Source organism: Kickxella alabastrina, assembly GCF_025024165.1.
Source record: "Kickxella alabastrina strain RSA 675 chromosome Unknown BX661scaffold_49, whole genome shotgun sequence".
NCBI lineage: Eukaryota > Fungi > Kickxellomycota > Kickxellomycetes > Kickxellales > Kickxellaceae > Kickxella > Kickxella alabastrina.
This window is the reverse complement of record NW_026251520.1, coordinates 24,628-47,884: the sequence shown is the minus strand read 5'-3', so window position 1 is coordinate 47,884 and position 23,257 is coordinate 24,628. Positions and strand designations below refer to the sequence as shown.

The 23,257-nt window shown below is 50.5% G+C and overlaps 2 protein-coding genes across 2 annotated transcripts; one reads left to right on the top strand and one right to left on the bottom strand.

Annotated features, from left to right (window-relative positions):
- Positions 1-8,117: 8,117 nt before the first annotated feature.
- BX661DRAFT_132966 (uncharacterized protein) lies at positions 8,118-8,348 on the top strand (the record flags this gene model as incomplete). The annotated part of the gene is made up of 1 exon (XM_051532609.1): positions 8,118-8,348. A coding segment is annotated over one exon (231 nt), but the record flags the coding sequence as incomplete, so codon positions are not given.
- A 10,970-nt stretch (positions 8,349-19,318) lies between these two features.
- Positions 19,319-20,068, bottom strand: BX661DRAFT_189828 (uncharacterized protein; the record flags this gene model as incomplete). Its single annotated transcript, XM_051537616.1, has 1 exon — positions 19,319-20,068. A coding segment is annotated over one exon (219 nt), but the record flags the coding sequence as incomplete, so codon positions are not given.
- Between the last annotated feature and the right edge of the window lie 3,189 nt (positions 20,069-23,257).

Genomic DNA, 23,257 nt, shown 5'->3' with positions numbered 1-23,257 from the left:
CTACAAGTATGCTGCAAATCGACATCCTTCCCACAGATTGAATAGCAACCTAAAAAGTGTTTAGAAACTAGTGGCAATATACCACTATGGTTGACGATATTATCCAGTTCGCTGCTTCTTTTGAAGAGAAGAAGCAAGTGAAGATGTATTCTTGCGCACACGCTTGAACTTGGGGTTTGGCTTGAGCGTTGATGTAGACTCGGCTTCAGCCGGCTCTGGCGATGCCTTTTTGCGCAAGAAACGGGGAGGATGATTGCCTTTAAGCAGGGCATTGAGGATAATGCGAAAGTTCAGCACCGCAGCCGTGTCACAATTCCACTTCCGTCTGCCTAATGGCACTTTTTCGTCGTTCTTGATCTTGGTTCCGTCGGCCCTGAAGGTTTGCAAGCAGTTTTCCATTGTGCACTGGTGCAGGCCGTGGCATAAAATTTGGCAAGTGCTTTCTACTGGTGGAATTGTATTTATGCCTGTTGCGGCTACCTGCTGCTGACCATTCTGCTGCCGCTACTTCTGCTGTTTTCACTACTATATATACTGCTGCTTCTGCTTTTGGTGCTGCTGCGCGGCCAACTCATCGCGTATCATCCGTCTGATTTTGCGCTCGATCTTGGCCTGTAACTAGCCGCTCAGCTCTAAAATGCACTTGAGATTAGCGGCAGGCTGGATATTGATGTGCTGCTTACGATTCCCCTCAGCCAGCTCATTCCGCAGCTGCTGTGACAGAATCAGCAGCGGCATTGGTTGCGGCTGCGACAGAGTTGGATGAATAATATAGTTACACTGTTAAAAGTCACCATTAACCCCTTAACCCATAGCCAAAGCACCAGTCAGACACAAACACTAAATACTTCCCCACATATTCAAAAATCTGGACTTTCTGATTTTAGGCTAAAACCTGGAAAAAAAGTTTTTAAAAATTCCCTGCTTAAGAAGCTGGACTTTCGCTATAAATGTTTGGAAATTCTAAAATCCATTTTCACTAGTCTATTGAATCGGTGATGCAGTCGATGGCTAGCAAAAGTGGGCGGGGGGACCGCGTGTATATTCTCAATTGTTGCTGTCCAAACAAGCGCTTCTGCCGCAGTAGAGCACCCGCCGGACTGCATCGCGAAGCCGCACGTCCCACGGCAGAAACTGCTCTGTCGTTTTCAGCGGCGGTTCTGGGGCACTGACCGACCCGTAGACTCCAAACGTCGCTGCGGTGTCCGCCGCTGGCTCTGCAGGGGGCTGGTAGTATGTGCACAGGAGAGACCGGCCCTCGCTGTAGAATAGGCTGCTCGATTCCGAGCGGCAGTCGTCATCGCTTCCATCACCGCTGATTTTGGCAGCACAGTTGCTGTTATCGCCGTCCTCGCCGTCCAGCATGTCGCCGTAGTTGGTCTCATTATATACACTTTTTTTTTGCTTTTGCTTTTGCCCCTGGCACCGGCGCTGGGTCGTGGCAGCAAGCACTGATTCCAGCTGCTGTATGCGCTCGGCGCGCCCGCTCTGCCACTGCACAGAATCGGCTTCGCCGCTGGTAATACTGCTCTGTGCCACTGTGCTAGATGACTTTGAGAGCCAAGTGTCACTTGGATCTACGTTGAACATGACGGGCGGTTGGGGCGGCGCCATGGGATCTGTCTCTGGGTATCTTTGCGCAGACTGTCTGTGATTGCACTTGGCTCTGCTTCTTTGGCTGAAGGTGTGCTCGAGTGCGCGTACGGGGCTTTTTTGGGGTATCAAAAATTCTCTCAAAGTGGGTGGGTGTATGTGATGCCGAAAGCGAAGGTGTCAGTCGGCGGAGGTTCTAGCATTTTCCAATGACAGTGCAATGCCAATGACAATTCTTTGAGTGCAGCTCAACTCACATTCGCGCATATCGGCTTGCTGCTTTTGCAAAAAGGAAAAGCGTGACTCGCCTTTCTACCATTTTGAGCGCTGCTCCCTTGCGACGTGGCAAAAAAATACAAGCCGGTTTGCCATTTTCTAGCAATGCCCCGCAGGCAGTATCCCATTCGTGGGGACCGTTTCAGCCAATTAGCGATCGCAATGTCACAGATGGTGGTTATGTGCGGGCTGCTGGCATTCTTTGCAATTGTAAAAAAACATCAATGTATCGCAAATGCATGCGCGCACCTCTCTGAATGTCTGGTATTTAAGCACTCGCGAAGGACACAAACGCTCCAGGATAACGTAAAAAGCATAGCAACTGCGCCGGTATCGTCTTCTCTCTCTTCTCTTCTGTTCTGTTAGCTTTATTTTCTCGCACCACTTTTTCTCTTTTATTTTATATTACATTTATTCTCGCTGTATTGTAAGTATCCACGCCGTCTACTTTGCCGACAACTGACGATTGTGCAACAACTTGTTCAATTTTTCTGGCGCACACTTTCTCGGTCTTAATTCTTCCCAGTTGCCACCACACCGGAGCATCTGCGCATTTTTGAAATAGTCCCAATTATTTTATGTGTTTAACAAGTCAAGCATTTGTACTAACAACGCCATCCCTGCTTTTTGCTCTCATTCTTGCGTTTGTTGTAGTTTTGTAACAGAAAAATTCAGCTTGTCTGCGAGCTCATCTTACACAGCTTTCTCTTGCACATACAGTTACCCGCTCACTCTTTGGTTTACTTTATTTGACAATGAGGGGGATCCACTTCTTCCTCACGCTAGCATTCCTGCTGCTGGCTGTTTTCACCGCTGCGCCTTCGGTCCGCGGTGAGGAGTCAAAGGAAGACTATGGCACCGTTATCGGTATTGATCTTGGAACAACTTACTCGTGCGTCGCCGTCCACAAGAACGGTCGCGTCGAGATTATCGCGAACGAGCAGGGTAACCGCATTACGCCGTCATGGGTCGGATTCACCGCCGATGGCGAGCGTCTGATTGGTGACGCTGCAAAGAACCAGGCTCCCAGCAACCCTGAGAACACTATCTTTGATGCCAAGCGTTTGATCGGTCTTCGCTACGACGACAAGGAGGTTAAGCGTGACATTAAGCACTGGCCGTTTGAGATTACCAACAAGGACGGCAAGCCCAACTTCCGCGTCAACGTCAAGGGCGAGAAGCGCACCTTCAGCCCTGAGGAGATCTCCGCCATGATTCTCGGGAAGATGAAGGAGGTCGCCGAGGCTTACCTCAACACCAAGGTCACCCACGCCGTCGTCACCGTCCCTGCTTACTTTAACGACGCTCAGCGCCAGGCCACCAAGGACGCCGGTGCCATTGCTGGCCTCAACGTCCTGCGCATTGTCAACGAGCCCACTGCCGCCGCCATTGCCTACGGCCTGGACAAGAAGGGCAAGGAGCGCCACATCCTCGTGTACGACCTGGGAGGTGGTACTTTCGATGTCTCGGTTCTGGCTATTGACAACGGTATTTTTGAGGTGCTCGCCACCTCCGGCGACACTCACCTTGGTGGTGAGGACTTTGACAACAAGGTCGTCGAGCACTTTGTTCAGCTCTTCAAGAAGAAGACTGGCAAGGACGCCCGCAACGACAAGAAGGCTATTGGCAAGTTCAAGCGCGAGGCCGAGAAGGCCAAGCGCACTCTTTCGTCCCAGATGTCTGTCCGCGTTGAGATTGAGTCCCTCCTTGACGGTGAGGACTTCTCGGAGACCATCACCCGTGCCAAATTCGAGGAGCTCAACAACAACCTGTTCAAGCGCACCCTGAAGCCTGTCAAGCAGGTTCTGGAGGACGGAGGCATCTCCAAGTCCAAGATTGACGACATTGTGCTGGTCGGTGGCTCTACTCGCATCCCCAAGGTCCAGAAGCTTCTCGAGGAATTCTTTGACGGCAAGAAGGCCAGCAAGGGTATTAACCCCGACGAGGCTGTCGCCTTTGGCGCAGCTGTCCAGGCTGGCATCCTCACTGGTGCTGCTGGCACCGACGATGTCTTGCTTCTTGATGTCAACCCCCTGACCCTCGGTATCGAGACCACCGGCGGCGTGATGACCAAGCTCATCCCCCGCAACACCCAGATTCCGACCAAGAAGTCGCAGATCTTCTCGACCGCCGCTGACAACCAGCAGACCGTCCTCATCCAGGTCTTCGAGGGCGAGCGCTCGCTCACCAAGGACAACAACAAGCTAGGCAAGTTTGAGCTCACCAACGTCCCACCTGCTCCCCGCGGCGTGCCCCAGATTGAGGTCACCTTTGAGATTGACGCTAACGGCATTCTCAAGGTCGGTGCCATCGACAAGGGCACTGGCAAGGGCGAGTCGATCACCATTACCAACAACAAGGGCCGTCTTTCCGATGAGGAGATCGAGCGCATGATCCGCGAGGCCACCGAGTTTGCCGACGAGGATCGTGTCCTCAAGGAGCGCATTGAGGCCAAGAACACCTTTGAGCAGTATCTGTACAGCATCAAGAACCAGGTCACTGACAAGGAGCAGCTCGGCAGCAAGATCAGCAAGGACGACAAGTCGACCGTTATGGCCGCCATCAAGGAGGCTGAGAAGTGGCTCAGCGACAACGCCGCTGATGCCACCAAGGAGGACATTGACGAGCAGCGCGAGGAGCTCGAGTCTGTGTTCAACCCCATCGTGTCCAAGCTGTACGGCGGTGCCAATGCCAAGAATGACGACGATGATGAGGATGAGGATGCCGAGCACGATGAGCTCTAATCTGAAATTTTCTTTCTCTTTTCACTTTAAAAATTTGAAAATATCACCAAAACAACAATGGCAACAGTAATGCCAATGGCAATTGTGCTTGAAATGGGCATGACATGCCATGACATGGCATTTAAATCAGAGCTGAACTCACAATATGTTATGCATTCAAAAGAAATTATGTAAATATTTTTGCAAAGGCATGCATGGGCCCTGTGTCGCACCATTATTTTCACTTCGACTTTGACGCCGCCGCCCGCTTGGCGTTGTTAACCGCACGCTGGGCCTTGCGCACATTGATGACGGTCGCCTTGGATTCGCCCTTGGCCACCCGGTTGAGGATATCCATGTTCTTTGACTTTTCGCTGTCGGCGCTTCCGACCAGGGGATCGAACTTGCGCTTCAAGCCCTTGGTCTTCGGCTCGCCCTTGAGCTTTGTGTCAAACTTGCCGAGCGAAGCCGTCGACTGCTTGGACAGAACCAAAGCCTTGTGCAGCTCGCGCTTGCGCATCTCATGGGGCTTCATGCCCTTCTCCACAGCTACATTCTCCTCAACGTTTCTCTGATTACGGCGCGTATTCTTCTCAATCCGGGCCTTCTTCTCATCGCGCCTGACCTGGTACTGATCCTGATACTGGTCAGCTTTGCCCGGAACCTCGATCAACCATGGCTTCTGGTCGTCGTTGTTGACGCCCTTGTACCCGTACTTGCGTCTCCACTCACCCTGATCCTCATCAAAGACCTTGCCCGTAGACTTGCGCTTCTGAATGCCCTTGATCTTGGCAAACTTCTCCCAGCGCGTTGGCGGCTTCTCCTTGGGAATCGGCTTCTCGCGCGGCAGCACGGTGGTGGTCTTGGGGAGGGTCGCGTAGACGCTGTCCTCGTCGACAGTCGTAGGCAGGCCAAAGAGCTCATTAATCATCTGCTGCGCGCCCTCGCGCGAAAGCTCCTTGAGGTATCTGTCCCGGGACTGCTGACCAGCCCTGAGCCTGTTGTCGTCCAGCATGTTCATGTCGAAGCACGCGAGGAGTCCGAGGTCAAACTCTGTGGGGATCAGACGATCAACCTGAATGGGCTTGAACTTGTTCTTGTGTTCCTCGAGAATTCCAGAGACATCCATTGTTATGTTAAGTGATATAATAAAAAGTGTATGCTGTGAAGGTGAAAGGGTAATATAGTTGTGATGGAAACCTTTCAAAAAAACCATGCATAAGTGTATACGGGAGCAATAACTTTTATGGAATGCAAAATTTTTTAATTGGATGCCTGGAGATTAAGATTAGTGGAGATCTGGGTGTTGTTTGGGTGTTCGTTTGGCGTTTTCTTATTTTTTTACTTAATTCGGTTTGCAATAATATTCAATTTCCAATAATTATAAGGGGTAAAATCGCTGGTGCATTTATTTTTGTCTTGCTGTGCCTGTTGGAAGAGAAAATAAAAAAGCTTAATATCATAGTGATCTAGTGATCACTGCATTATGATTAAATGATTTAATCAGCCCTATATGCACAATGAGGCTAATTACGATGCAGTTCAGTTATGCTCCAAGCTGACCTCATATGCCTTTCCCTTCCACGCACACAATAATATATCTGCGATCGTTTGCCTTGTTGCCGATGGTAATGCCAACGTTAGTGCAAACTTGAACACGCGGCAGATGCACATACTGGCTCTGATCCGAGTAATGAAACCATCAGGAAAAATGCTGGCACAAATTACATGTCCTTAAGCAGAAAAACACTCGAAGAAGATAATGTGAATAATATAAGTTGATTGGATATCTCTGGCACATGTTTGCATATTTTGCATATCCCAGTACCAATCGTATGTTTTTCCTTTAATATTTGTTTATATTTGTAACCCAAACATGCGCCTCGTTTTTATTATTTTATTTAGTTTTCTTGATAGAACTTTGCTTGTGTAATTCTAGGCAGCTTTGTTTTCTTGGAACTTTTCATGCTTCTTTCATTCACTCTTTTATTCCTTCGTTGATTGAATAGTGGCTGAGAAAAAGATGAAAGAGAATAAAGACAAATAAACATGAAAGCTGGAGAGGTGGGGGTGAGAAATGGCGTGGGGAAGAAAAAGGTCAGAAATCAACAACGGGGGCAAATATAATCGAATGGAACAATGCCCATGCAGTGCGTCGGTTCTATTTCTATTCCATTTTTCCAATTTGGCCGACCAAGGGGTACATGCGTAGGAAAAAAGTCAAATACAAACGTGCAAAATAATTTTCCAGATACCCCTTTTTTACTTTATACGTCCTTCACCATTATTTCATTATTATTATTTTACTTATTCTTGTAACATCTATTGTCTATTGAGCACCGCACTAACAAATCTATGTACGCATCTTTCCAACATCATATCTAACGACTGTAACAATAACAACAACAAAGCGTACAAATTAATTGACAATGTGGAGCGATATCAAGCCACCGGCTAAATCTGCACATACATGGTCGCTGCTATCAGCGCTGTCGCTGCTACTTTTGCTGCTGGCCAGTCCGGCCAGATGCATGCCAAAGGAGCTGGTGATCAGCTATCATGTCTGTGCAGATGGTCAGGGCTGCCATGTAATTGACCAAGTGGCATACCACGATTCGCACATACTATTACTGACATCGACAGACTACAAAAAGAGGCTGCAGGTAACGAAAACAAGTATATTTGTTGGTTTTGTATGGTCTTCAGGTTATTGCAAGCAAGTCATTGGGCTAAGACACATTTGTGTATTAATTGCGCTTTTACAAAGTATAGGGTCGGATAGTTAATATAGGCACTGGTAGTCCAAGTGAAATTTTGGCAGAACGGGCTATTCGGGGAAAGAGCAACCAACACTCAGTTGGGCTGGTCCGCTGCAGCAAGAGCCCGCTGACAGACATATTGCGCGAGGCAGCACGCTTAGATTTTGGTGGCATCCTCATTACCAACACAAAAGAGTGCGGCCGCCCGACGCACGAGTTCCTCAAGTACGCGGCCAGCGTGAGTTTTCCTGTCGCATTTGTGTCGAGCAAGATTTCCCGAAGGATATGGATGATGCAGATGCAAGCCCAGAAGCTGCAAGTGCACGGGCCAGAGGCGGTTGCAGAAGACTTGCACCAGGATTCATTTGTGTATATCAGCGCGCTGGGCGATGGCATGGGTCACACCCATCGACACATATTTGTGCGGATCCTGGCATCGACGCAAGCTTTGCTTGTCACTTTGGTCGTGTTGGCCATTGTCATATACCTCGCATTGGCGTGCACCGTGGGGTCTCTGCGCAATATCCCGCGCGAGATAGCACCTGGGATATTTGGCCATCAGCCAGAGCCCGTCGATCAAAGAACGCTGGACAGGCTGCCTGTAATTCCGGTTGAGTGGGATGTATCGGGGGTGTGCGACAGCGACCAGGAGTCCCGGTACGAGACGCCCGAGATGGAGTTTGACCCACAGTGTGCTGAGAAGTATGATTTGCAACAGCAGCTGGCCGGTATTATTCAGCGCTGCGGCACGGGCTTGTATTCGTTTATGGACGAGACTTCGTGCGCCATATGCCTTTGCAACTACAGCCCCGGAGAGTCGTTGAGGCTGCTTCCGTGCAGGCACGCATTCCACCAAAAGTGCATTGACACGTGGCTTTTGTCCAAAAATATGACGGTGCATTGTCCTGTATGCAAGTCCAGTATTATCGACGGGCTGAGGGTGCTGAACGAGCATGGGTACACAGAGGTTCTGGAGCTGGCATTTGAAATGGATAGCGATCAGGGCAGAGACAAATGCTGCGGCAGCACAGACGACAGGGGTTTCAAGCCAAGGTCAGGCGGAGATGCTTTTAGTTCTCGCGATCAGACATTCCGCGAGGATGGTGGTTTGGTAGTCCGGGGCTTCTTTTCAGTCAAAAATGCTGTCTGTGGCCTTTGGACAAGCCGGCAACATGCCTAACCCTTTTTAATCTTTATATCGAGTTTCAAATGAGCGCAACATGTGGCTTTATAATTAATTAATGTTTATACGGTTTTATGTTTGTTTACCCTCTTGTCGAGATAACGGCGCACATGATAAATAAAAGCAGTCACACTCCACTGTAACAGATCTGTCACTCCGCGCTGCCGGGTTAGAAAAATTCGAAATGATTATAAAGAGTGAGAGGCCACATGACGACATCTCGATATGAAATTCATTTTGGTTTTTACAGTGGACAACAAAGAAAAAAGACACGCGCGCGTTCCATTTCTGACTCTTTTTAGCTAATAATATTGCAGTCTATTATTTTTTACTCTTTTTGATTATTTTTCTTGCTCGCTTTTCAAATTCCAAGTGTATATTACTTGAATGCTACGCTTGCCCTCAGCCAGAAACGCGCTCATTTCAAATGGGCATCGCAGTTGCCCCTTTCCAATTGGCAACCTTGCCCTGACACTGACACAGAAACCAGCAACCAACTCGAAACGCATATCTCACTACAGTACCAGATGTACGGACGAAAATGGCGCGCACTTACCTGGTATCAAAGATGCAATCGAGTCCAACCCGTATCTGCGGCATCTGAGCTCTCGTTACGACATGGCGCGGAAACTTTGCATGGAAGACAGCGCACGATTTACCACAACGCACGCGCACCAGCGGTTCCAGCCCTCGAGCCAAGATATATTCCCAAACACCGAGCTTCGGCTGAGCAAAGTGCGCACGTACGGCTTTGACTACGACTACACGCTTGCTCGATACACGGACAAGCTGCCGGAAACCATTTACACGATGATCCGCGACGTACTAGTGAACAAGCTGCTTTACCCTCCGGCGTTGAAGGCATTGAAGTACGACAGCACATTTGCGATCCGTGGTATCTCGTACGATAAGGAGACCGGATGGCTGTTTAAGTTGGACTCCAATTATAACATTGCGATGGACACGATCCACTATGGACGTGAGCCGCTGCGCGATCTGGAGGAGGTCTATACCTTGCACAATGGGCCACATGTGGCACCAGCTTATGTGAAGGGTCAGCTCAACCAGCTGAACGATCTATACAGCATTCCAGAGGCGACTATGCTGGCGGATATAATTCAGTACTTCACGGAGCACAACATTCCGTTCCATCCGCGGTACCTGGCCGAGGACATCCGCACGGCGGGGGAGTATATTCACAAGGGTGATGGCATTAGCCTGAGCCCTTTGCACAAGACGATTATGAGCAACATTGGCGACTATCTGGAGCGCGCGCCCGAGCTGCTACAGATTCTGGAGTCACTCAAACGCGAGGGCAAAAGGCTGTTTTTGCTGACCAACAGCGGCTACGACTATGTCAACACAGGGCTAACATACCTGTTTAACACGAAAGACTGGCGTGATGTCTTTGACGTGGTCATAGTCGGTGCGCGCAAGCCCGGCTGGTACATGTCACACCGGCCATTCCGTCTCGTGCCGACCGGCCGCGGGGGCACTAGTGTGAAACCCTGGGCTCTGGTGGATCACTTTGAGGACGGGCAGGTGTACTCTGGCGGCAACCTCATGTCATTCACAAGCATTACGGGGTATTCCGACCGCAATGTCATGTACTTTGGCGACCACCTCTACTCTGATCTCCGCGACCCCTCGATCCAAAAGGGATGGATGACCGGCGCAATTGTAAGCGAGCTCAAGCACGAGCTTTCGGTCATTCACACGCCCGAATACCGCCAGTGCGTGTCGTACATTCAGCTGATTGAGAAAATACTGAAGCACTCGCAGCAGGAAACGCGCAGTTCCGAGTTTATGCGGCTGCCAGCGGAGGAGAAGGAGCGATTTAGACAACTCCTGGATGTTGGTCGCTTGGAGCGTCGCCGGACGAGGTGGCGGCTGCGTGACTCGTTCAATACTAACTTTGGCAGTGTTTTTAGGACTGAAAAGTACCCCAGCTTGTTTGCTACCAAGATCAAGTCCTTTGCCAACGTGTATACCGCCGATTTGTCAAACCTGGGCGCGTATACGTCGGATTTCATTTTTTACCCTAAACGCATTACCCAGGCGCACGAGTCGCGCCTGCCCGAAGTTGACGATTTGCTGGAGGATATTCTGAACAGTTAGCTGTTTTTTAATTTTAAAATTGGCCTGTTTGCACTTTGAATGCAAAGTATATGAAGGTTGTCGATGAATTTATTAAATAAAAAACCAAGCCATGAATAGAAATAAAAATAAATAATACATGAGAAATTCGCATTTTCATTGAAAACGGTAATAGATATATAAAGCCGACATGAACTATTACATGAGAATAATAAAAAATCACTTTAGTTTATTACTGCTAATAAAAAATGCCTTCCTGTAACCATTGCATGTTAACCATGTACTGTTAAAATACAATGTCCCTCTTGTATCTCATGAAAGTATAGGCCACCTTTAGTTTGGAAATCAATTCCGCATCAACAGTCATAAGGCCTTTCTTCTATGGAGAAATTCTTGGTATTGATATTATGCATTTTTGATAATATTACAAGTTTAATAAATAATATAGAAGTTTCGTGTATATAGCTGTGCTGTGATGTGCTGTGCTGGGTTGTGTAATTAAGTTGTTTGGTTGAAGGATTTATTCATTCTATACTATTTTTTAGTAAGATAATTTTGGGGCTAACAACAATAATGACAATTGTACTAATCTTTTCACGAGACACAATGAGTTATGTTATAATAAGAGGGTGGTAATTTAGGTGAAGCACTAGTCGCCTAGTGTTAAAAGTATGTTTGGTTGATTTATAAAAGTTTTTATTATCAATGGAATCAAAAGTAGAACTAGGGCCGGCTTCATCTTATATATGTATCTTGTCTTTATTGTGCACTTCACCAATTGCGCACTCCGTTGGTGAGAATCAGTTCTTCCGTAGACAGCCTGGCCTCTTAGCGTATCAAGGCTATGATTTTCCCATATGCACGTTCAAGAATATGCATTATGGAATGGAAGGATATATATCACAGTTTAGGCACATGGTATTGCATGCTGCTTTACTGAGATTAATTGATTACGCACCTGGCAATTAAAAAAATGATAAGATTATAGTTCATTTGTTATGTTAAAAATATATATTGAACTAAAAGAAAGCTAAGGGATGAACGGCCTCCACTGTTCATATTCATTAGTATTTATATGTGCATATGAATTCCCACATGTCCAAGTAGGGAATTAACTGACGATTGATTCATTAATCAATCGTCAGAGACAAGCCGCAATTTCTTGTATCACAATCTGGGTATTTAACCCAGGAAATATATCTGCTGCTGGGGGATTCAACGGCTATCACACATTGCCAGCTTTATTCTAATTTATACCATGCTGTTCTGCAGCAATTTATTATTGCTATTAACATATTTATTTGTGTTTGAACTTTTTTTACTCAAAATTATTTATTTAAAAAGCAATACCAAAATGGGTGTAAAAATATTTTTCCAAATACTGAATGTATATTTATTAATTTAAATCTGATATACGGTTCTGCGCATTGGAACTATAAAAATTTAAGGATGGAAAGCAAATTTCCACAGCGCTCTTTATTACTTAAATAATTAAATATTAATCTATCATTGCATACGTTTTGAAGATAAAACATATTTGGTCAAAGCATTACACGTGATTGGCCCAAACTCATCTTTTAGCGTACAAACGGATAAACTAAATTATAAATATTTTGGGCGTAAAGAACAAAAAACAAAAACATTAACCTAAACATCTATTTTTTTATTTATACAAAATAATTATGTCATCAGCAAACACATTCGGAAAGGGCAAATTGAGTCGCGAAGACTACAAGAAACAAAAAGACCTAGATGCAGCGCGCAAAGCCGGCACAGCACCAGCCGAACTCGACGAAGAAGGCAATGCGATCAACCCGCATATTCCAGAATTTATGTCTAAAGCGCCCTGGTACATGGACACCGGCAAACTCGGACTCCAACATCAACGCAAAAACCCCCTCCTATCCAATGATCCTGGTGAGTCAAAAGAATGGTATGCGCGCGGAACTCGCTTAGGCAAGGCACCAAAGGGGTTTAAAAAAGGAGCTTGTGAGAATTGTGGAGCAATGTCGCATAAAACTAGGGATTGTGTGGAGAGGCCGAGGAAGCGCGGGGCAAGGTGGACTAATGAGGGATTGATGGCAAATGAGGTTGTGAGGGATGTGAATTTGGACTATGATGCGAAGAGGGATAGGTGGAACGGATATGATGCAGAGGATCACCGGAGACTGATGCAGGATTGGGAGCTGGTAGAGGAAGCGCGGAAAAAACGCAAAGCCTCGGAACTCGACGCCATCAAGCAAAACAAACCACAGCAAGATGCCACCGCCGCTGCCAAATCCCATGTGGAGGATCAGTTTGCGTCCTCGGATGAGGACGATAATAAGGAGGACGAGGATAGGGAGGAGAAGAATGGTGGCAATACCGGCGTTAAGTCTCGATCAACAGTGCGGAACTTGCGTATCCGCGAGGACACAGCCAAGTATCTGCGCAACCTCGACCCGGATTCCGCCTACTATGACCCGAAAACCCGCTCGATGCGCGAAAACCCCTATGCCGGTAAAGACGCCGCGCAGCTGGCGTACTCCGGAGACAACTTTATCCGGTACTCTGGCGACGCACCCGAGGTTGCCCGCAGGGAGGTGTTTGCGTGGGAGGCTGGAGAAAGAGGCAACCGCGGGGCGCATTTCCAAGCTAACCCTACTCAGACTGCCTTGATGTATGAGGAGTTTAAGGGGAAGCGCGATTCGATGAAGGGTGAGAAGAAATCGAGGATTTTGGCGCAGTATGGTGGTGAGGAGCATTTGAAGCAACCGCCGAGGGAGCTGCTGGTGCAGCAGGAGAGATATGTGGAGTACTCGCGGGCCGGAAAGGTCATCGAGGCTGGTGCCGGGGCCAGTGCTGGTGCTGTGGCTGGGAAAGGACCGGCGGCAGAAAACGTGGCAAGAACACGGTTCAAGGAGGATGTGTTCCCAATGAACCACAGATCGGTGTATGGGTCCTGGTGGGGCGACGGGCAGTGGGGCTACGCGTGCTGCCACCAGCTGCCACGCAACTCGTACTGCACAGCAAAGAGATAAAGCTTTTGTTACATCAACATAAACCCCTTTTATTTGGCCATTCACAGCAAAGAAATAAATACATTTCTGTTATATCAATATAATGCATTTTTTACTTGCACACTAAGAATAATGCTAACAAGTATCCTGCAAATCGACATTCTTCCCATTCAGGTTGAATAGCAACCTAAAAAGTGTAGAAACTAGTGGCAATAGACCATTATGGTTGACGATATTATCCAGTTTGCTGGTTCTTTTCAAGAGAAGAAGCAGGGGAGGGTGGATTCTTATGCACACGCTTGGGCTTTGGCTTGAGCAAAGCCTCGGGTGTCGCTGTAGACTCAGGTTAAGCCAACTTTGGCAATGCCTTTCTGTACAATGAACAGGGTTTAAAATCCCCTGCTTAAAAATCTGGACTTTCGCTATAAATGTCTGGAAATTCTAAAAAATACATTTACTTGGACATTACATGCTCGCCAGCGGCATACAGATCAACAAGCGTGCGCTTGATCGTTTCTTTGAAGGCTGGGGCGTCGGTAGACGCAGCCGGGCGCCAGTCTGAGATGCTGAACTTGATGTCATCGCGGTCCATTGCGTAGTTGATTCCGTACCCGTCAGCGACCACCGGCGCAAAGCCGCCGCGGAACATGTCTCCAGGCGTGGTGTTCGACGTTGACAGCACAAAGGCTGACGACTGCGCAAACGCCGGGTCAACAAACAGCTCTGCGCGCTCGGCCTCCTCTGGCGATTGCAGCTGCGCGCGCAAGCCGAGCAGATGGCGGTCGACGCCCTGACCGGCAGTGGCTGCAGCCGTCAGCTGCGTGTGCGTGGCGGCAGCGCGGCGGAACAGCTCCAGCTTCACGCGCTCAGCCACGTGTGGGTCGTCCAGCGCGCGCGCAAAGGCCTGGGCGTCAGCCGTGCACGAGCGAATGGTCTCGGTGCGGCCGTGCGCAAAGCGCCGCAGCGACGCCGACTCGTACGTGGCAGCCGGTTGGCCGTGGTGGCGCAGGTATGCGGCCTGCAGTGCCACCTGGAAGAACGCATCGGGGCTGACACCCAGTGTCTTGATCCACCGGGCGCCAAAGTCACCGACGCCGCCGAGCAGCACTCGCAGGTCGGTGGCCAGCGCCCGCGCCTCGGCGCGCGCCTGCGAGATCGCATTGGCAGTCTCCGGCGAGATGTTCCAGACCAACGGCTCCGGCGGCGGCAGGTCGGCGGCTGGCGGCAGATCCTTCAGCGGGCCGCGCTCGCGCTGCGCTACCTCTACGAGGATGCGGCCGGTGGTCAGCGCGTCGACCGGCGCGTGCTCGCAGTTGACGCCCAAACGGCCGTCGGCCAGCACCACCAGCTGGATGGCCTTGTCGAACCACCGGTTGGCGCCGCCGTCCGAGTGCGCAAACACTGCCAGGCGCCGCTCATCATCGCGCATGTCTTCTGGGTTGACGTCGGTGTCCATGCTGAGCCCGAAGAGCGCGCGGTCGGCGGACTCCAGCGCCGCGCGGTTGCCAGCGTCGCGCTCTAGGTGTGTGCGCGCGCGCGTCCACTGGTCGCGGTGCGCGGCCGTGAGGTTGGCGACGGACGGTACGGCGCCGGCACGTGCAATCAGCTTGTCGACCCGCTGCGTGGCGGCGGCCAGCTGCGCAGTGATCTGCGCCAGGCTAGCGCGCTGGCCACTGGCATTGTACACCGGCACCTCGACGGCCTGCATGCGGTACATCACCAGAATATGGCGCGCTGTCGCCGGGAACTGGTGCACCAGCTGGTCGCAGCCCGGACGCGGCACCCGCGTAGTGCCGAATTGCCACATGAACTGCGCCATGCACAGCGGCTCCCCGCGCAGTGAATCGACCGGTACGCTGCGCGCATTAATCATCTCGTTGAGCTCCAGCATGTGCGTGACAACGCGCGCTGCGCGCTGGATCTGCACGCCTGTTACTTGGCCGCGCTCCACGTGTGCAGGCGCCGCATAGTCGGGGTTGTCGCCGAGCTGTGCAAACCAGTTGACATTGATATAGCTGGGCCCGCGCCACTCGAGGTATGCTTTCTTCAGCCAGATATCCTCCAGCCAACTGTGCTCCGCCTGCCGGTCCACCTCCCGCAGCCGCTGCTGGAGCACCGGCCCTAGTCCGCCGGTGCCAATAAATGCTGACGCTGCTTTGGTTGACTGCGCGTGCTCTGAGGGGCTGAGCAGCGGCTCAAGGGACCTGAGGTACCGCGTGGCTGTGTCCTTGAGACTGGGAATCGGCAGCCGCGGGAGCGAGCCCTGCTTGGCGAACATTGCGCCAGTGGCAGTGGTGGTAGAGTGGTGGCGTACGAGGGTGCTGGCCGTGGCTGCACGCGGGGAAGATATGCGCAGCATGTGAAATAGTATTCGTATTGTTATAAAGATTAAAGAAAGAAAAAAGGTTAAAGAAGAGAAGAACGAGATTTTGCGGATATTTCTCCCCCCACACTGAATATACTCAGGATCCGAACGAGAACGACATGGGACTGCGCATTCATTCACACATGCTTGATAGCGCATATCCGTGTGAGCCAAAAAGCACAAGCACAAAACATAATCACAAGCGGCAGAGGCCCTTTTGTGCTTTCATGTGCCCGCGACATATGAATGCATGTGCCTGGCTTGCCTTTGCTTCCATTTACAGGGGCCGAAACCCAAAGCAAACAAATAGCATGTGCCAAGCAAAGAAAAATGAATTTAACAACAAAAAGACGGCACGTGCTTCTCTATTCCTTTCACTCGACCGTCATCCCGGCCAGTTCGGCCTGGCGCAGCACGCGGTACGCCCACTTGACCACCGGCATATCAATCGCCTTGCCGTCCAGGTCAAACGCGCCACGGCCAGCCTCGTAGTTGACCCGGTACCCTTCGACAATCCTTGCCGCGCGGCGAACAGCCTCCGCCGGCGGCGCAAACATTCTCTGCACCTCATCAACCTGCGCCGGGTGAATAACCTGTTTCCCAGTGAACCCCATCTCGGCACCCTCCCTGCTCTCCTCCGCCAGCACCTGTGGGCTGCGGAAATCCATCGTCACCATGTCGATCGCCTGCAGCCTAAACGCATGGGCAGTGGTCGCCACCACCGACCGCGCATAGTACAGTTCTCTGCGGCCAGGCGTGCGCAGAATGCCAGTATCTGCGCAGTAATCCTCGGCAGCAAACAGCAGCGCATCCGTGTGCTCAGATGCCTGGGCGATTTCGCGAATGTTCAACAGTCCCAGCGCCGTTTCGATTCCGGCAATAATGCTAACGCTGCGCCCTGACCTCTGGATCATCTCCGATACGCCCCGGAGATCCTCCGGACGCTCAACCTTGGGCACCATGATGGTGTCGAGGTACGGCGACTCCAGGACCACCTCCAAGTCGCGCTGCTCCAACCCCGACCCCACGCTGTTAATCCGCACGCCCAACTCGGTTCTCTTTTTATGTATGCCCGTTCCCTCGTTGGACAGCAGATTGGTTGGGTTTTCGGAGAGTGCTTGGAGGACGAGGGAGCGCGCTTGGTCCTTGCGGTTGAGCGAAACGCCGTCTTCGAGATCGTACATTATGCAGTCAGCCGCGGACGTGTAGGATTTGGCTATTTTGCGCTCGTCGCTGCATGGCACGTAGAATACTGCACGTCTGAGCGACAGCGAGGAAAGCGAGAGCCCACTGGGCACGGGCGCTGCGGTACTGCCGGTGGAGATATGCCGCAGGTGGCTTACCGCGGATCTGAGTGCTGTGGATCTGGCGAAAATAACCATTCTGAATACTTATAAAACGAGATGAGCTGAGATGAAATAAATGTTTTTGCTTATGAAAGAAAGAAATAGTGATGTCTCGAGAACGCTTTAAACGAAAACGACGTCTTTAAAGAGAATAATAAAAACGAGGCCTGATAAAACAAACAAGCAAATGAGTGAAAATTGAACCACGTGCCGCTGTTGCCGATGGATTTTCTTTATCTCCCGCCCGGGGTTAGGTTGATCTAAGAGGGGGACCGCTGATAGCCTTCTAGGGTTAGGTTGGTTTGGGACCGATGATAGATAGACTCTAGGGTTGGATATTTCCAAGATCTAGGACCACACACACCCCTTCAACAGCCAAAAAAGAAAGAAATACGGATCAATTCAAATTCCAAAAAACAGTATATATATTTTTATTGGACCGATCCGCTCGGCATCTCAACGCCCATGGGCGCACGCATCAGCGCCGTGCGGTCAAAGGCGTTGCGGTTCTTGTGGGCCAGAATCTGGTAGCAGCTGGCCGACCCCTGGCGTGAAATAATAACCGACCAGGCCAGGAAGATCTCCCAGACGCGGAACCAACGCTTGCCATAAGTCTTCATGATCTGCTCCTTATTGCGCATCCAGTTCTCATACCAGCGGCCCAAGGTCACCGAGTAGTGCACGCCAACAGTCTCCACGGTACGCACCTCAAAGCCGGCGGTCTCCAGCTGGGCAACCACCCAGTTGAGCGGGCACGAGGCATCCGCCCCAGGGAAAATGTACTTGGCCATGAACAGGCCCCAGCTAAAGTCCTCGTATTGCCAGGCGCCGCGCAGCCCAGCGATCTGCAGGTAGAAAAGCCCGTCGTCCTCCAGCATATCCTTGACCTGAAGCAAAAAGTCCTGGAACTTGCGCACGCCGACATGCTCGGCCATCTCCAGGCACGTAATGCGGTTGTACCGAGGGCGCCGGGGGATATCGCGGTAGTCCATGCAGAGAATGCGTGTGCTGTCGCCAACGCCCCACTGCTCTGCGCGCTCATTGCCAAAGGCCGTTTGGTTGCGGCCCAGCGTGATGCCGACAGACTCAGTGCCATAATTGCGCGCCGCGAATGCTGCCAGAGTGCCCCAGCCGCAGCCAATGTCCAAGTGGCGGTCGCCTGGCTGCATACGGATGCGCTCGCAGACATCGCGCATCTTGTTATCCTGCAGTTCCTCCAGCGTTTCGCGCCGTGTCTCGTCCCCAATCAGCCCCGAAGTGTACACCATGCGGTCACCCAAAAACGCCGCATAAAAGTCGTCGCCTCGATCATAGTGGTCACGCACCTGCGTCTCGTCCTGCTTCTTCGAGTGCCAGATCAGCTCAGGAATCCACTGTGTGAAGAAGAACTTGGCCACATTCAGTGTAATTGGGAAAAACGCCCAGTCATAACGCTTTTCGAAAATCTCCAGTGCGTCGCCCGTAAGATCAATGTTGCCGTCAAAGTAGTTTTCGAAAAACTCCTCCATTGGGATTTTCTTCCCGCCGTGGTACTTGGCCTTGAGCTCCTTCTCCAGAATCGTAATGTACTTTTCCAGTGGTTCATTCGGCAATGCGCAGATTTGCTCCGTCGGTGTGCTGACTATCCACGAGTGCGCGACAAGAGATAATGCCCCGATCGGCAGCGCCAGGATGGCTGTCAGGACTAGATAACTGCCGAGGCTGAGGCTGAGGAGGCGCTTGAGTAGGTAGGGGATCCCCAGCGCGAGTCCGTAGAGGATGTAGCTGTTGTACTCGCGCGCGCCGCCGCACTCATATGGGAGTGTGGGTGCGTAGACCGAGGGGGAGGAGAATGGCCGTGTGGCCTTGCGCGTCCAGGACATGGGCGTCGTGGGGACAGACTTGGTCTTGGGTTCTGTCTCGACCGCGGGTGCGGGCTTGGGCTTGAGATCAGCCTCGACAGCAGGGATAGGCGCTGTGACGATTGGCTCGGTTGAATCCGAAGTCATCATTAGTTTTTTATTTTGTTGCTTGACTTGCGGTATATATACTCGCTCACTTAGCCAGCAAGGGCAATAATAAAATAATAAAATAATAAAGAGATAACGGGAGGGGACAGTGAACGAAGAAGCAAACCCAAATAATAAAATAAACAAAAGAAAGAAAGAAAGAGAAAGTAAACAAAATAAAAAGGATGTGGTTTTGATACCTTTTGTGAGCAGGAACCAACACGTACTGTACGCTCACTACAATCAATTGTGCTGCTTTCACAACAAAAATGCATTTGGTTTTGAGGGAAACACGGTGCCTGAACCAGACGCAGTGAGAAAATGAAAAAGCTCAATTCTCAGCTCGGAGAAGACCAAACTTTTTCTTTCTTTCTTTCTTGTGTGTAAGCACTCTACTTGACAAAAAACCTTGCTGCTGGGACTGATAGAACAATTGAAATCGCGTTCGGAGAGACAATCACTTTTAAAAAAGAAACATATCTCCTTCACCCCCTCGTCCTCTAAATACACGCCAACACATTATTGTTGTAAAATAAATTTAGGACCAACTTCGAGACTGAATACAACTCGTTTGGTCCAATTAGTTCTGCGAATCCCTCAATGTCAAAACATCACGATAGAATTTTTTTATAAAAAAAACTTCCCAATTAAGTGCACAGTGCCGCTTGCGTGGGAGACACTCAATCTCACAAAATCTCACACTACGTCAGAGTATCCGCTGTTTATCGTCACGCAAACCAAATACAATAATTAAAAACAAATAAACAGTCACTCTATTCTTTCCCTCAGCCACTCCCAGCTTCATTTGCCGCCACTTGTAAAATAAACAAACGAAAAAATTATTTACACTATTCCCAAATTACATGTCTACATATCATAGTGTGGCTTGGCCCACTTCATTCCATTACATTGGCCCAATCAGCACGCGTTTTTCTGACATTCCGCGTGGGTCCCTACATACATCGTATACTTTTGCAACGGATTACCCAAAGCCTGTTGCTGATTCTGGTTCTGTTGACCACCAACATTCATCAGCGTAATCTTCGTGACCGGACAATCCACCATCCCGCCGTGCCCGGCTCCCGGCATACTCTCGAGCACAAAGGACCCAGTAACAGCACTTTTCCACCTCGGAATCATATGGTCGCGGTAAACACATTGTCCAACCTCAATACTCCTTGCACCCTGCTGCCCACCGCCACCAGCAGCCTGCTGGCTCCCCTGACTCGCCGAAGATGCGGATTCTTGCGACGCCATCCTAACCAACCCCGACCCCTCAGTGCTCCTCAAAAACAACCCACTGGTTACCACGCAGAGACACCCCAGGGCAAGATGTACCTGCTGTAGCGTATCCACCATCACCTGTTGGAGTCTAAACCACGGCGTTGCGCGCTTGATCTTCAACCACATATGGTCGCTCGTTCGCTTATCCAGCCAAAAGTTCGCCCCAAGCCCATCTACAAGAAGCACCAAAGGGGCATCTATATCCTGCGCGTACCGCGGGAGCAGCGCCAGTGTGGCCACCAGGGAGTGCGTCGACTCGGGTGTGAAAACGCGAATACGGCCTAGAGCCTCTTCCACCACCCGCCCCTCCTCTTCCTCCTCACTATTGTTGAATTCCAGCCCCTTGTTTTTTTTTATTAATTCCCGTGCGCGTTCGCGTATTTGATGCGCCAGGATATCCATTGACATTTTGCCGTCAATGTCCACCAGAAGAACGTGCGCCGAATGGCCCTGTAGATCAACAGTCGTGCCGTTGGAAAGCCTGGCTGACCGTGGCATTGCGGTGGATACGCAGATTCGGTAGAGCATTTGTGTTTTGCCGCTGCCTGATGCTCCTAGAAGCTCAAATAATGGTGGCCGTGGATGTTGCTCCTCCTGTGTGATGTTGGTTGTGTGCTCCTTGAGTGCGTCGTCTAGGGGTGGTATGCCAGTGGTTATGTTTGGGCTGCGGAATGCACTTGGTGTGCGCTTCTTGCCTAGTATGCCATGGCCGCTTTCGCTTTCGACCTGCGACAGTAACCGCTCTATTTTCGCGTACATTTTGATGAATGAAATTCGAATAATAAATATTTAAAAAAAATGGTTTTGTGAGAGAAAAAAATTGCAATTCGTTTAATTTTTTACATATCGCAGCGGGTGTGTGCGCAGCACCATTAATAGAAAAATTGAAACCCTGGTCCCAGGCTTGAATGCTGATCGGATCAAATCAGTCGTGTTGTATCCTTACAGTATTCATTTTTTTCTTGTTTTTCTGTCCTTCACTTTTATTATTTTATTTTATTTTATTTAATTCAACTCTTCAAATGTCGCAGCTGCTGTTTTTGAATGCCCGCACACGCAGCCTGCTTCTGCTGACCACGCCCAAATCCCTCACCAACCTCGCCCTACGTCCAGCTCGATGGCAACAGCAGCATCAGCATCAGCACAAAACTCACCAGCATTTCCACTCTCCGGCAACTCCCAAACCGAGCATCCAAAAGCAAATAGACACACTCATCGACCAAGCCACTAAGCTAAGCACCGAAACCTGGACCACATCGGCACAGGAGCAGCAAGGAACCCAAATAATGACCCAATGCTGCCAATGGGTAGCCAGCGGCACAGTCTCTGCAACCCAAGATATCCGCCGCATCTGTCATATCGCCGACCACCTTGCCCATCATATTCTACAGCGCAACAAAACTAGCTTTAACCCTGCCTTGTTTGTCAAATATCTCGAGCTCTATGCTACTTTGGGCCGACCCGATATCACTCAACGCGCCTTTTCGAGGATTTCCACGCAGTGGAGGCGGCCTTCCATGCACGCATATGCTGCACAGCAGCTGGCCCTGTTGCGGTTCAACGGTGACAGGGTTGCTAAGAACACACCCCTGCTCAGGGCCACTTTGGATGTAGAAGATCCCGCGGATGTTATTTTGCGCCGATTGGATTTCCACACAGTCACAGGGATTGTCGAGGACGCCGTGCGCAGGGAGAGACGCACACGGCGGTTGATCAAGGTGCTCGAGTACGGGTCATATACGGCAATGGGTGTCCTGGTAGCCAAGTGGGCGTGGATCGGCAACAGTGTTGTTTTGGCCGGCCTTCCTTTAGTGCCTAAGATCTTGGCTTCCGCCGCGGCATTGCTGGCGGCCGCCGCGTGTGTACGCCTGGTGCTTCGGCATTCCATAATGGGTTCCTTAACTACCCCGTTGCTCTCCAGTATGTCTGATTCGCCCGGAAAACCCGTGGACGATATTAATGCTGAGCCGCTTTCGGAGGAAATCGACTCCGAGGCCCGCCGCATCCTGCGCCGTGCATTCCCCGCTTCGCCTTCGGATGAGGCCATGATGGAGATCAACGAGGTTATCTCGGCAGCTTCCTCCTCTTCTGCTCACAAATCACAAAGACTACGGCTTTCTTGGAAACTCCGCCTGGCCCTGTCATGGAGCAAGTTTGCCCGGCGCTACGCTGTCGTCGAACCCTCATTGATCAGCCAACACGACCTGCGCCAGCGACTAGTGGTCCAGTGGCTGCGCAATATCACTCATATATTTGCGCATAAAAACAGCCACTCGACAAGTTCACCAGGCACCGTGCGAGTGGCCTCGGAGTCTGTGATTGAGTTTGCAGACTTTGTAAAGACGCATTTCGCTACCATTCCGCTGGCGCTCACACAGAACGATATCATAGTAATGTCCAGATTTATCGCGGACGAGGCTAATCCCAAGGCCATTTGTACGTTCCTTGATTTGGCAGCTGCGGGCAACCTGGTCCTGGTGCGCGGCACTAGTTTTGGTTCTGGTAGGGAAACCCTGTTTACAACGGCGACGGGGGCAGAATCTGAGGGCACTACAGCGATGCTACCCGAAGCCGAGCTGCACAAACGCCAGGCCAGTGCCACCATTCTGACTTTTGGCGCATGCATCGGCCACCTACTGCGCCT